The 14,564-nt window shown below is 42.8% G+C and overlaps 1 protein-coding gene across 6 annotated transcripts in view; it reads left to right on the plus strand.

The window, feature by feature from the left end:
* herc1 (HECT and RLD domain containing E3 ubiquitin protein ligase family member 1) overlaps positions 1 to 14,564 on the plus strand; it is a 242,837-nt gene that overhangs the window by 99,489 nt on the left and 128,784 nt on the right. For all 6 annotated transcript variants that reach the window (XM_078430008.1, XM_078430009.1, XM_078430012.1 and 3 more), the window contains exons 24-29: positions 1,855 to 1,975; positions 4,124 to 4,175; positions 6,085 to 6,353; positions 9,524 to 9,739; positions 11,213 to 11,333; positions 13,939 to 14,176. In XM_078430008.1, the coding sequence (XP_078286134.1) occupies positions 1,855 to 1,975; positions 4,124 to 4,175; positions 6,085 to 6,353; positions 9,524 to 9,739; positions 11,213 to 11,333; positions 13,939 to 14,176 (1,017 nt within the window). The remainder of the gene's footprint in view (positions 1 to 1,854; positions 1,976 to 4,123; positions 4,176 to 6,084; positions 6,354 to 9,523; positions 9,740 to 11,212; positions 11,334 to 13,938; positions 14,177 to 14,564) is intronic.

Genomic DNA, 14,564 nt, shown 5'->3' on the forward strand with positions numbered 1-14,564 from the left:
CTATTGTGCTGCCCTGACCTTCCCCACGACCACCTTGTCACCTACACATCACCTCAAGCCAGCACTAAGATGGCATTGGACATATCATACTCTATCATCAAGTCTCTAGAGACAGTAAACTCTGATGCCACACTCATAATCTCTGGTGAATCAATGGTCAGGAGCATACTTCCCAAATACCATGCGCATGCCTCTCCTCCACAGGGGGTGTTAATACTGTAGACCACCACTAACCACCATCAGGTGTGCCATTGCACCATCCCTCACCCTTGTTTTGACCATCAGTTGATGCTGCTGCTGCCGGTTTGCAGACAGGGATTGAAGCACGAGGCAAAGAAAGTGATACAGCAGTGGTTTGTGGAAGCTGAGGGTCTACTTTACTCCTTCAGTGAACTGAAGCCCACTTCCTCCAGCCTGAATGTGTATACCTCAGCCACCTCTGGTTTCATCAAGAAATGTGTTGACGACTGCTCCGACAAAGACAATTAGGGATCTACCCGAGCCACAACCCTTGGATGAACAGGGAGATTCATTCTCTGATAAAGTCCAGATACGAGGCTTTCAAGAAGGTGACCTTGTATTGCACAAGAAGGCCATGTTTGATCTTCATAAGGCTATCAGAGTTGCCAAGAGAGAATTCCCGAATAAAATAAAGGCTCAATTCAATCAAGAGGATGCAAGGTGATTGTGGCTGGGTCTGATGACCATGCAGAAAGTGATGAGCACAGCCCCATCAATCACAGGCTTGTCACTTGCTTCCATCCAGTCTATTGTCACAGTGCATTGCATCAGAAAAGCTGCAAGCATTGTCAAGGGTGTCTGCCACCTTGACCATTCATTGTTCTCACTTCTACCTTCTGGGAGAAGTTCATGTGATAGGAGCAGAACCAGGCCATTTGGCCCATCAAGTCTACTCTGCCATTCAATCATGGCTGATCTATCTATCCCTCCTAATCCCATTCTCCTGCCTTCTCCACATAACACCCTGACACCTGTACTAATCAAGAATCTATCTATCTCTGCCTTAAAAATATCCATTGACGGCCTCCACAGCCTTCTGTGGCAAAGAATTCCACAGATTCACCACAAAAGAAATTCCTCCTCATCCCCTTCCTAAAAGAACGTCCATTGGCAAGAAAGTACAGGAGCCTGAAAGCCCGATGTCTCCGTAAGAATAGCTTCTTCCCCACTGCTATTGGACTCCTGAACCTGAAGAGCCTCTGGCACACCCTCTTACCAGAGATGCTGCCATGTATTCTTAGCTCTACCTCCTTCGGTAATCCCATTATTGTCCTTTATTTTTTCTTGTACTGTCAGATTGCATATTGGTCCTCGCGTCATATTGCTGTTTAGTACTTGTTGCATTCATTGTAGTATTAACCATTTCAATATTAACCATACTGTTTATGAACCATGCAAACATGGAATTTTATTACATGTATGACAAAATCATCTGAATCAGAATCTCTACAACAGTTTCTCATTGAACTAGGACTCTGGATTCTTCTAAATTACACTTATTGTAAATGTATTGCATTTTGTTAAGTACTCATTATGTTGGTCTTAATTACATTTCATTGGATATTATCCTAAAACTATTTCAATGTTGAATTACAGTGTGTATCAGAGCAATAATGAATGAATTAATTAATGTTTATTGGCCAAGTATGTACATATACAAGGAATGTGCCTTGGTGCTCCACTCACAAATGACAACACAAACATACAGTTAACAATTAAGAATAGGGCATAAACACATCAAAACAATAAGGATGCCACATTACGGTTTAAACATGTTGTATGTATATATAACTTGTGGAGAATATCCGTGACAATTCTACTTGTTTCTTCTAGGAGTGAAAGCTTGACAGCAGAAACCCATTCCGTGCAATCCAACTCTACCTACAAACTGACTAAATCAAGAAGTGAATCAGACTTGTCTCAGCCTGACTCAGACGAGGAAGGCTGTGCTTTTGTGAGTATTTCAGTTATGAAGGCTGCTTCAGTTATGAGAAATATTAACTCATGAAAACAACTGCCACTGGGCTGGTGCTGGCTTTAATTCAACCGGACATGTTGCTGTCACTCGTATGTGATATATGTCATATCTCTCTATCAGTGATGTTCCCATGTGCCTGCTGCCATTGTCCTCTTTGTGATGCCAGTTGCTGTAAATTAGGTTTATTATATTGGAGCTTCGGTGCTTTGGTAAAAACCTGCCACTTTTGAAGAGTGTTTTTTTTTCCTTTTGCTGATTCTAACTCGGCTAATTTTACAAGGCACACAATGATACAGAAAATATATTCCAAAGCATTTAAAACGAAAGGGGGCAGCACAGTGGCACAGCGGTAGAGTTGCCACCTTACAGCGCCAGAGACCATGGTTCAATCCTGACTACGGCTGCTGTCTGAATTGAGTCTGTACGTTCTCCCCTTGACCACGTGGGTTTTCCCCGGGTGCTCTGGTTTCTCCCCACATTCCAAAGACATACTGGGTTGTAGGTTAATTCGCTTCAGTAAATTGTCCCTAGTGTGTGGGTTAGAAATAGTGATGGGGATTGCTCGTTGGGCTGAAGGGCCTGTTTCCATGCTGTGTCTCTAAACTAAACTAAACATTGAAGATACTATTGGAGCACGCTTGGCATGGATCACCAGGCAATGACATTTTTTGGATCATGTTGCATCAATTAAAATGTGAAATTTGGCTGGTCATTTCAGATTTGTGTGTAGCCCTCACAACACTAATATGAAGGTCCAATCGGCAATTCAAGCCATGATGTAATTTTCCATGCAAAATACTATTTAGAGAACGGTGTGAGAGTTGGACGTGTTGTTAAAGATTGCTGTTTCCTGCCCACGCAAAGTGCTGCCCCAATCCTTCTTCCCACACCCCCCTCTCTCCCCCCCCCCCCCCCCCCCCCCCCCCCCGCACTAACCTGACGACTTTGCTATCTCCCTTCCTGATCTTTCCCCTGAATTCAAGTCAGGCTTGGACACATCGGCAATCCTTCAATGTCACTTTGTCTAAATCCTGGAACTGGATTGTATGAACACCTTAAGAGGACTTGGTTCATAAGGGGAACCACCATATTCTCAAGGACAGTTGAAGATGGACAATAAATATTGGCTTTGTCAATGATGCATGCATTTCAAACATGAACAAAAAAAAACAAACCTAAGCCACTTCCTTTGGTCTAGCATAGAGCATAAAGAATGATGAGGGATCTCAGCAGAAGAGGAGTCAAAATTAGGAAACCCCCCTGCAGCCTGGACTCTGTGATCAGATTATCAGTCTGAAGAAGGGTCTTGACCTGAAACGTCACCCATTCCTTCTCTCCTGAGATGCTGCCTGACGGCTGAGTTACTCCAGCATTTTGTGTCCACCTTAGATAATTGCTGAGTATCACTTACGTCAACTACTCTATAACCGTTTGCCTATTATCCCACACTTCTGCCTTGCCTCTCACCAATTTGACACATTTGACAATTTTGCCATTTATTTTCATATGAAGAGCCTGTTTCCATGCTGTATCTTTAAACTAAAGATAAAGGTGCATACATTATATAACTATTTCGGATGTACAGAAATTTGTATGAATATATGTTTAATAAAACAGTTTTCTTTCATTATGCAGTAGATATATGATTAAAACCTATATTAACTTAAATTTTAATCATGATTGTGTTTTTGTAAACTTAAAGGTGAAGTATTCTTACCGTTACATATAATTTAGAACCGGTGATATAAATTGACATAAGTTTATCAATGAGGTTACTGTAAATCTGAAGGCAGTGGTTTCATTTCGTTTAGTTTAAAGATACAGCACGAAAACAGGCCCTTCGGCCCACCGAGTCCGCGCTGACCAGCGATCCCCACACACTAACACTGTCCTACACACACTAGGGGCAATTTCATACATTTACACCGAGCCAATTAACCTACAAACTTGTACGTCTTTGGAATGTGGGAGGAAACCAGAGATCTCGGTGAAAACCCACGCAGGTCATGAGGAAAACGTACATACTCTAAGTATGTTAAATTACAACACTTTTTAAGCTGAAATAGCATTCTATTTCATGTGATTTGTGTCTTAAATGCTCTTAATTTTATTCTTTGTGTAAAGAACTCCAGAAGAAATGTGGATATGGATTTAGCATCAGTTCAGCGAAAACGTGGTGAGTCGATTGTGTAATTGTCAGGATATTTTTGTCATTTGGATGTTAGTGCAGTGGTGAAATTTGCAAAATTACCCCGTACATTTCTGATTCATTTATTTAATCAGGATTGTATACGACCTGGATTATTATTTTTTTTAAATTGATGCCATCTGTTAGGTCGTTAGAGAATCTTATCTTTGCCTTCTGTTTAATTTCAAGCACTTAACTCTCGTGCCTGTTTTTAATTTACTAGTCAATAGACAACAGGTGCAGGAGGAGGCCATTCGGCCCTTCGAGCCAGCACCACCATTCAATGTGATCATGGCTGATCATTCTCAATCAGTACCCCGTTCCTGCCTTCTCCCCATACCCCTGGACTCCGCTATCCTTAAGAGCTCTATCTAGCTCTCTCTTGAATGCATTCAGAGAATTGGCCTCCACTGCCTTCTGAGGCAGAGAATTCCACAGATTTACAACTCTCTGACTGAAAAAATCCCAGCTGGTGCTTAATTTAGGACAATAATCACAGTCTTTCTGTTCAGGAAATGTATTTGAGTGGATACTTTGTGACGTACATTATGTTAGCAAAAGCAATTTGTGTAGAAAAATAAATTTTGGGTCAATCTTAACTTTAGTTCAATAAAATAATCAAATTTTGTGATGCTTCATAATACTTGCATAATGTTAAAATTGTGTGAGAAGCAATAATTTGTGTGGCATGGCATCAATCATTTCTACAGTTTAAACTGTTTGAAACTTTCTAATGGCTGATCAACTTTCATGGATATTTAATGCCTGACGAATTTAACTGCTTCAATTATCGGCATGTGTTGTATCAAATGTTTCCTTTTGTCTTCTGATTTTGTGTGGTAGTGTGTTTACTCCTTGTTGGTCAGTTGAGTCCCAGAAACAGGAGGAGTTGCAAGCAAGTAAATAATGGCATGTTTAACTTTATTAAAACTTAAAGCTTGCCCATGTATTTTATGGCAATGAAATATATATCGTCATTTAACTCTGCATTGGTTTGTTCCATCTGTTCAGCCAGTCGGCCAGATCGTTATCTGTGTTGGTGCAGCTTTGTCTTGGTGACAGTTCTCCATTTTAGCGTTGTACACAAGATCATTAAAAGCAGGAGTAGGCCTTTGGCACCTCGTACCTACTCCACATTCAGTCAGACCATGGCTGATCTCCTAATGCCACATCCCTTGATTCACTTAAATTCCAAAAACTATAAACCTCTGACTGAGCTGCCATAATCCCCTTGGATGGAGAATTCCAAACATTCATCACCTTTTGGTGAAGGGATTTCTTCACATCTCAGTCCTGTGTGGCCAAGCTGTTACATTCATTAAGACATTTCTTCTGCATCCCTGTCAAGGCCCAGTAGAGTTTTTGTTTTACTGTGAAATTGCTTGTCTTTCGAATAATCACCAGAGAATATAGGCCCAGTTGTTTAGGACAATTGCCCTTCATCTCAGCAGTCTTTTACTGTGAATCTTTGCATTCCTTACATCTGAGGTATATACAGTGATCAGATACGACAGCTGACATGTACCTGTTCTAGAATAAAGAGACAACGTTCTTGGAATTCTCTTGTTGAAGCTTTTATAACGTCGTTTGGATTTGCAATGAGCTTGCGCAACATTTTCAAAAGCATTCTGTAGAATTTTAAACTAAGGATCTTGAAGGTCTCCTGGTTGGCCAATAATTGTCCTTTCCTCAGCCCACCCCTCACAGTCCCTCTAAATGTTCTGTATTATTTGGAATAAACTCAGGCCCTGGCAGTTTGTGCTGTTTTGAATATGCTTTGTGCATGATCATTAACTTTTTTGTTTATTGATCTGTTGGATACAATATCTAACAATGAAGGTTGTTGTATTCTCTGGGGGCCTACGCTGACTTATTTCCATTATTCTATGCTCCACAGGACCTCCTTATAGCACCGATTCCCTGAGAACTTCTTGGACGTGGCTGAAATACAGCAGAGAGGCATCCTCTGATATTTCCCCCTTGTCTAATGCACTGGAATTTGATCTGAACCAGTCATTCGGAATTCACGCCTTTATTGATAACGTGGTTAGTTTTGTGAGTGGAGGCGTTGGCACTTCCCCAGCTTTTAAAGAGCCCGAAGAAACTATGTCGTCCAACCCTCAAGCCATCATCATTGCAATGGAACAGCAGCAGATGAGGTCTGAGGTAAGTAGGTATTCTTGTTTGCTTTTTATTGAGTTAAACATGTCAGCTGTAATAATGAATGTGCCCCATAGATTCACAAGAATTCTGAATTGATGCTGGGCAAAATAAATGTGTAGGAAAATAACTACAGATGCTGGTTCAAATCGAAGGTAGACACAAAATGCTGGAGTAACTCAACGGGTCAGGCAGCATCTCAGGAGAGGAATGGATGACGTTTCGGGTCAAGACCCTTCTTCAGTCTGAAGAAGGGTCTCGACCCGAAACGTCATCCATTCCTTCTCTCCTGAGATGCTGCCTGACCCGCTGAGTTACTCCAGCATTTTGTGTCTACCTGGGCAAAATAAATATGAAGAAAGACTTAAAAAGGAACTTCCTTCAAAACTGTCTCCCTTCGATTTGAACCAGCATCTGTAGTTATTTTCCTACACATTTATTTTGCCAGAGTACACAACAAAATTCTAGAAGTGTTTTGAATTATGGAAAGTAGATTAAAAACGTACTGTTTGCTGTACCTATCATTGGGCATTGGACCTGTGTTTGCTGGAGTTTAGAACAATGAGGGGGACCTCATTGAAACTTACCCAGTAGTGAAAAGCCTCGATAGAGTGGATGTGGAGAGGATGTGTCCACTAGTGGGAGAGTTATGCACCAGAGGCCATAGCCTCTGAATAAAAGGACGTGCCTTTAGAAAGGAGATGGGGAGGAATTTATTTAGTCAGATGGTGATGAATCTGTGGAATTCATTGCCACAGATGGCTGTGGAGGCCAAGCTATTGGGTATTTTTAAGGTGCAGATGGACAAATTCTTGATCAGCATGAGTATCAGGGATAATGGGGAGAAGGCAGGAGAATAGGGTTGAGAGGAAAAGATAGATCAGCCATGATTGAATGGTGGAGTAGACGATGGTCTGAATGGCCTAATGCTGCTACTATAACATGAACTTATTGGGTCATTTCTAGAATGATAGATCATTGGTACAATATTAAATGGAGGAGATAATTGCTGAGGTGTGTGAGGTGGCGGATCTCATCTTCAGCATTCAATGTCAAATTGGATGGGTACATGAAGGAAATGGATGGTGATGAGATTGGTAGCAGAGTAGCCAGATATGATTAGACTAGACAATAGGTGCAGGAGTAGGCTATTCGGCCCTTCGAGCCAGCACCGCCATTCAATGTGATCATGGCTGATCATTCTCAATCAGTACCCCGTTCCTGCCTTCTCCCCGTACCCCCTGACTCCGCTATCCTTAAGATCCTCTATCTAGCTCTCTCTTGAATGCATTCAGAGAATTGGCCTCCACTGCCTTCTGAGGCAGAGAATTCCACAGATTTACAACACTCTGACTGAAAAGGTTTTTCCTCATTTGCTCATGCAGCCTACTTTGGTGACGGTGGAAGCCTGGTGTTGGATCCAGTGTCTCAACACTTTTGTTTGTGACAGTTGATTGTGAAATTAAATTATAATGAATTTAATTATAAAAATTAATGACAATGAAGTTGTGCTAAAGCTATGGATTCCATTATCTTTAGCCTCACCAATGGCCTAAGATGATTAAACCTTCCCTCTTTTTCTCTCCTGCCCAAACTGACATCCATGAGGTCCCAATAGTTCTCTCCTACCGTCCAAGCCTTGTATCTCATGAGTACCTATTGCAGACCAATCTCCCAGCACTCTCCCACCTCCACACTATGCACAACTTGGATATGACCTTGCCTGTTTTATTTGTAATTAGCTGGCACCAGGGCACAGCGGTAAAGTTGCTGCCATACAGCACCAGGGCACAGCGGTAAGGTTGCTGCCATACAGCACCAGGGCACAGCGGTAAAGTTGCTGCCATACAGCACCAGGGCACAGCGGTAAAGTTGCTGCCATACAGCACCAGGGCACAGCGGTAAGGTTGCTGCCATACAGCACCAGGGCACAGCGGTAAGGTTGCTGCCATACAGCACCAGGGCACAGCGGTAAAGTTGCTGCCATACAGCACCAGGGCACAGCGGTAAAGTTGCTGCCATACAGCACCAGGGCACAGCGGTAAGGTTGCTGCCATACAGCACCAGGGCACAGCGGTAAGGTTGCTGCCATACAGCACCAGGGCACAGCGGTAAGGTTGCTGCCATACAGCACCAGGGCACAGCGGTAAGGTTGCTGCCATACAGCACCAGGGCACAGCGGTAAAGTTGCTGCCATACAGCACCAGGGCACAGCGGTAAAGTTGCTGCCATACAGCACCAGGGCACAGCGGTAAGGTTGCTGCCATACAGCACCAGGGCACAGCGGTAAGGTTGCTGCCATACAGCACCAGGGCACAGCGGTAAGGTTGCTGCCATACAGCACCAGGGCACAGCGGTAAGGTTGCTGCCATACAGCACCAGGGCACAGCGGTAAAGTTGCTGCCATACAGCACCAGGGCACAGCGGTAAAGTTGCTGCCATACAGCACCAGGGCACAGCGGTAAAGTTGCTGCCATACAGCACCAGGGCACAGCGGTAAGGTTGCTGCCATACAGCACCAGGGCACAGCGGTAAGGTTGCTGCCATACAGCACCAGGGCACAGCGGTAAAGTTGCTGCCATACAGCACCAGGGCACAGCGGTAAAGTTGCTGCCATACAGCACCAGGGCACAGCGGTAAGGTTGCTGCCATACAGCACCAGGGCACAGCGGTAAAGTTGCTGCCATACAGCACCAGGGCACAGCGGTAAGGTTGCTGCCATACAGCACCAGGGCACAGCGGTAAGGTTGCTGCCATACAGCACCAGGGCACAGCGGTAAGGTTGCTGCCATACAGCACCAGGGCACAGCTGTAAGGTTGCTGCCATACAGCACCAGATATCCAGGTTTCCTCCCACACTCCAAAAATGTACGGGTTTGTGGGTTAATTGGCTTTGGTAAAATTGGAAATTGTCCCCAGTGCGTAAGGATAGTGTTAGTGTACGGGGTGACCGCTGGTCGGCATGGACCCGGTGGGCTGAAGGGCCTGTTTCAACGCTGTATCTCTAAACTAAACTAAACTGGTTAACATATATAAGCAATTTTTAAACATGGTGTGCCGTGGAATCATTTATTTCAAGTTTATTTTGGATGATTTTTTATTGATATTAATGCAAAGAATTAAATTATTAGAATTGAAGATTCTGTAACTTGATATTTATGTTTAATGCTTTGTAGCTTCGACTGGCAGCGCTTCATCAAATCCTGGTGTTGCTTTCTGGAATGGAGGAAAAGGGCAGCCAGTTTGCAGGAAGCAGTTGCCTGGCATCGTGGTTCAACTCTGCCTCTTTGCTCACTTCAGTCCGACTGCAGTTTCTTGCAGGATGCTTTGGCCTGGGCACCGTCGGCAATGTAGAAATCAACGGTGAAAGTGTTCAAATGCATCACTATCAGGTAAAAAAGGACACTTGGTAACTCAGTGCTTCAGGCAGCATCTCTGGAGAACACGAATAGGTGACAGTAGACACAAAATGTTGGAGTAACTCAGCGGGTCAGGCAGCATCTCGGGAGAGAAGGAATGGGTGACGTTTCAGGTCGGAACTCGTCTTCAGGCTCTGTTAATGCTGTGCAAATGTTTCCTGCTTGAGTAGAAATTTGATTTCAAAGGCCCCTGCATCCAGCATGGTGTTCCAGGTCAAAATGACTCACTATATACACCCCAGCGGTATGAACATTGGTAGTTCCTCTGTCCCTCTCTTTCCCCTCCCACTTTCCAGTTCTCCCACTGTCTTCCTGTCTCCTACTACATCCTATATTTGTCCCGCCCCTTCCCCTGACATCAGTCTGAAGAAGGGTCTCGACCCGAAACGTCACCCATTCCTTCTCCCCCGAGACGCTGCCTGACCCTCTGAGTTACTCCAGCATTTTGTGTCGACCTTCGATTTAACCAGCATCTGAAGTTTTTCTCCTACATATGAATAGGTGACGTTTCGAGTCAGGAACCTTCTTCAGATTCAGTCTGAAGAAGGGTCCTGACTCAAATCGTCACCTATCCATGTTCGCGTGAGATGCTGCCCGATATATCCTATGTTTATAAATGAATATTTCTGTATGTTTAACGTAAAAAATATTTCTCATGAGTAGCTGTCAAAAGTGATTTAGTTTGTTAATCTGGCCCTTTACAACAAATTTGTACACACGTGTTTTACCCTGACTACTGGCATTTCTTTTGATTGAGGACTTAACCGTGTGCCTTATCTGCCCTCTGAGATCAGAATCAGAATTACATTTATTGTCATCCAAAAAAAACAAGTCTTTTGGACGAGATTCCGTCACCCACAGTCCAATAGTAAGAGCAATAAAATAAGCAATTACACACACAATCACAAACCAACACAAAACAAAAAAAAGAAACATCCATCACAGTGAGTCTCCTCCAGTCACCTCCTCACTGTGATGGAAGTCCAGAATGCCTTTTTTCTTCCCCTGCCGACTTCTCCCGCGGTCAGGCTGCTGAAGTTGCCACGTTCCAGGCCACGCCGGACGGTGAAAGGTTCGCAGCGGGCCGACCCAAGCCCCGCGACCCGAGGCGGGAACGAACAAACGAACGACAAACGAACGAAGGGGCTCTGTTGAAGAGGAGTAGAAGTTCTTCCAGTGATACCATTCCCTCTAGCAATTTTGCTAAACAAATTATCTTCCGATCTTACCATAGTTTCTGATTTTACTATCAGTTACTGCATTTCCCAGTGTTATGGGCAACAACAGAAAATACTTCTCTGCCTGTAAGGAGCTTCACGATCTAAATTAAGCCGTATTTCTTTTCTTTTGAATTCCAGTATGTTTGTAAATATTATTGGTGTACGGTTATTGTGTTATAATAAGAACAAATACATTTCTACGGGCCTTTTTAATTTGTTCATTCAGGATGGCATCAGAGCTGCCAAGAGAAGCATTCAGATGGACATCCAGGCTGCAGTTCACAAGATCTACCAGCAGCTGTCTGCTATTCTTGAGCGGGCTCTACAGACAAACAAGCACCACATTGGTAAGAGACTGCACTGCATCATAAAAACTGAAAGATATTAAGAAGCTGATTAAACAACGCAATTACAAATGTACTTTCCTCCTCTCTTTATGCAGCATTATTTTTGGAAAGGTTTCAAGAATAAAACTAAATGTAAAACACATAATTAGCAGGATATTTTACTTATTACATAATAATTAATAATATTATTTGCAATATAAGTTATTATAATAAATTATATTGCAAATAATATTATTAGTTATTATGTAATAACTAAAATATCCAGCTAATTATGTGTTTTACAAAACGTGTGTTGTCATAAACAACATTAGCAATATAGATTTTTTTTCCCGATTTCTTCATTCTGTTCTGAATCTTCTAAACCCTAAATGCAGGACCTACCCCAGATTATACCAGTGTTCCTTTCCTGAACACTTGTAAGAAGCTGAACTGTTAGTAAGCCGGAGAGTGTGTGGGAGAGAATCATAGAAATAGCTGTGACCGGAGCCTCACTAATCTAGTGAGTGAAGTGAATGAGTGAGTCTGCTTAGTGCTCTCAGCTCTGCTGGGTTCATCCCAGCCCTATTGTTGCGGCTCAAGGCTAGGAGAGAAGGCAACCTGAGATGCCCTCTTCCCAGCACACACAAGATACCTGCAGGCAGACCTCAGATCCATCCCCATCTATCCTGCCGGTCTCCCAAACACTCACTCACCTCTGCGGCTGTCAATAAGTTGGCTGTTTGTAAACAGGAAGAGATGCAGATGCATTTCATTTTTTCATTCTAAAATAGCCAACCAGCAGAGGTTACAATATGTAGGTAAGACCTGCAGATGCTGGTTTAAATCTCTGATAGACACAAAATGCTGGAGTAACTCAGCGGGGCAGGCAGCATCTCTGGAGAGAAGGAATAGGTGCCTGTCCCGCTGAGTTACTCCAGCATTTTGTGTCTATCAGAGATTAGAATATCGCTGACAGGAGTTTGCAGATGCTGGAATCCTGAGCAAAAAAAATCCTGAGTTGTGCCAGGCAGCATCTGTGGAGGGAAATGACCAGATAACATTGTCTGTCATATTTTGATATTATTCCTTACAAATAATGCGTGTTACTACTGCTTGTAAAAGTAGTTCCTATTTAAATGCTTATTGTTATCTAACCAAGACATTTTGTGCTTGTGACACAACTTCTACTTGTATTCAAGATCTCTAGGGAAGATGATAGCATTTAGTTAACATTCCTGATACTCTTTTTTTAAAAATCCTATATGAAATTGAGATTTCTGTATGTTGATATTGATATCCCTTACAACTTTCATAAGTTCTAGGAGCAGCATTAGGTCATTTTATTCTGAGTCCTGCTGAGTTACTCCAGCTTTTTGTGTCTATCCTTTTATTCTGAAACATCCTCTCCACATCCATTCTAACCAGGCCTATTGGTTCTGAACTATAAGCCCATGAAGCTAATAGAAGTGGGTTGTTGAAGAAGGACCAGCGTTTTGTATTTGCCTATCCCTGTCAGGAAATACCGAGCTCCAAGTTGTAGTTTCATAGTTACGTTTATAGATTCCTAATCTGGTTGTCACTCCGCTGTGAGTCCAAGTACTCTCGTCTGCTATCTATAACATTAGGGAACAAAAGGCACGTCTTATTAAATTTGATTTTTATAGACTGGAGTCAAGAGTGTTTTATTGTCGTGTGTCCCAGACAGAACAATGGAATTCTTACTTACAGCAGCACAACAGAATATGTAAACATAGTACACTGTAAACACTATAATAAACGATAGAGAAACAAAAAGTCCAGTCTGTGTATATATACACATACTCACAAATGCACACATATATAGATCTATATATAGATACGCATATACTTCTTTACATCGGCGAAACCAAACGCAGGCTCGGTGATCGTTTCGCTCAACACCTTCGCTCAGTCCGCCTTAACCAACCTGATCTCCCGGTGGCTGAGCACTTCAACCCCCCCTCCCACTCCCAGTCTGACTTTTCTGTCATGGGCCTCCTCCAGTGCCATAGTGAGGCCCACTGGAAATTGGAGGAACAGCACCTCATATTTCGCCTGGGCAGCTTGCAGCCCAGTGGTATGAACATTGACTTCTCCAACTTTAGATAGTTCCTCTGTCCCTCTCTTCCCAGTTCTCCCTCTATCTTCCTGTCTCCACCTATATCCTTCCTTTGTCCCGCTCCCCTGACATCAGTCTGAAGAAGGGTCTCGATCCGAAACGTCACCCATTCCTTCTCTCCTGAGATGCTGCCTGACCTGCTGAGTTACTCCAGCATTTTGTGAAATAGATATATATATATAGATACGCATATACACATATACATGCACACATACGTACACACAAAAAACAAACAGTCTATGTAGTTCAGAGCTTATTTACACTTCCCTGCTCTGCAACCACAATTCCCTTTTCCGCAGCCTTTCCTAATGGAAATTGTGTGGAAGTTGAACTAGTATTTTTTTTTTAAAGTGGAGAATTATGCAAGAACTTCGTGAGTAAAGAATGCAAATATGTTAGAACTATGATGGTTAAAAATTTTGTTAGTGTTTATTAGTATTGTTAACAATGCACGTTTGTGTTTTTATTCATGTTTGATATTCTTTTCAGGAGCACAACAACGCCTTTTGCTGGTCACAGTCTTTGCACTTAGTGTGCGTTATCACCCTGTCGATGTCTCCTTGGCAATCTCCAGTGGCTTGTTGAATGTATTGTCCCAGTTGTGTGGGACCGACACTATGCTGGGGCAGCCACTGCAGTTGATACAAAAACCTGGCATTTCACAGCTCAGCACAGCTTTAAAGGTAGCCAGTACCAGATTACTTCAGATTCTAGCCATTACCACAGGGTAAGTATCATGTTTATTTTTTTGTCAGTAATTACTTTGGAATAGAAATATTATGGTTGAGTTCACAAAATGCTGGAGTAACTCAGCAGGTCAGGCAGCATCTCAGGAGTGAAGGAATGGGTGACGTTTCGGGTCTCGACCCGAAACGTCACCCATTCCTTCTCTCCTGTGATGCTGCCTGACCTGCTGAGTTACTCCAACATTTTGTGAGTAAATACCTTCGATTTGTACCAGCATCTGCAGTTATTTTCTTACACTTATGGTTGAGTTGATCTGTAAGATCAGAGGAACGACAGCCGAATAGTGTGTATTGAGGATTCAGTAAAATCGCTAAGATCATTCTAAAAGAATCCTTAAACTCATTTTTATAGAGAGAAAAAAACAAATG

Source organism: Rhinoraja longicauda, chromosome 38 (assembly GCF_053455715.1).
Source record: "Rhinoraja longicauda isolate Sanriku21f chromosome 38, sRhiLon1.1, whole genome shotgun sequence".
In the NCBI taxonomy this organism is placed as follows: domain Eukaryota; kingdom Metazoa; phylum Chordata; class Chondrichthyes; order Rajiformes; family Arhynchobatidae; genus Rhinoraja; species Rhinoraja longicauda.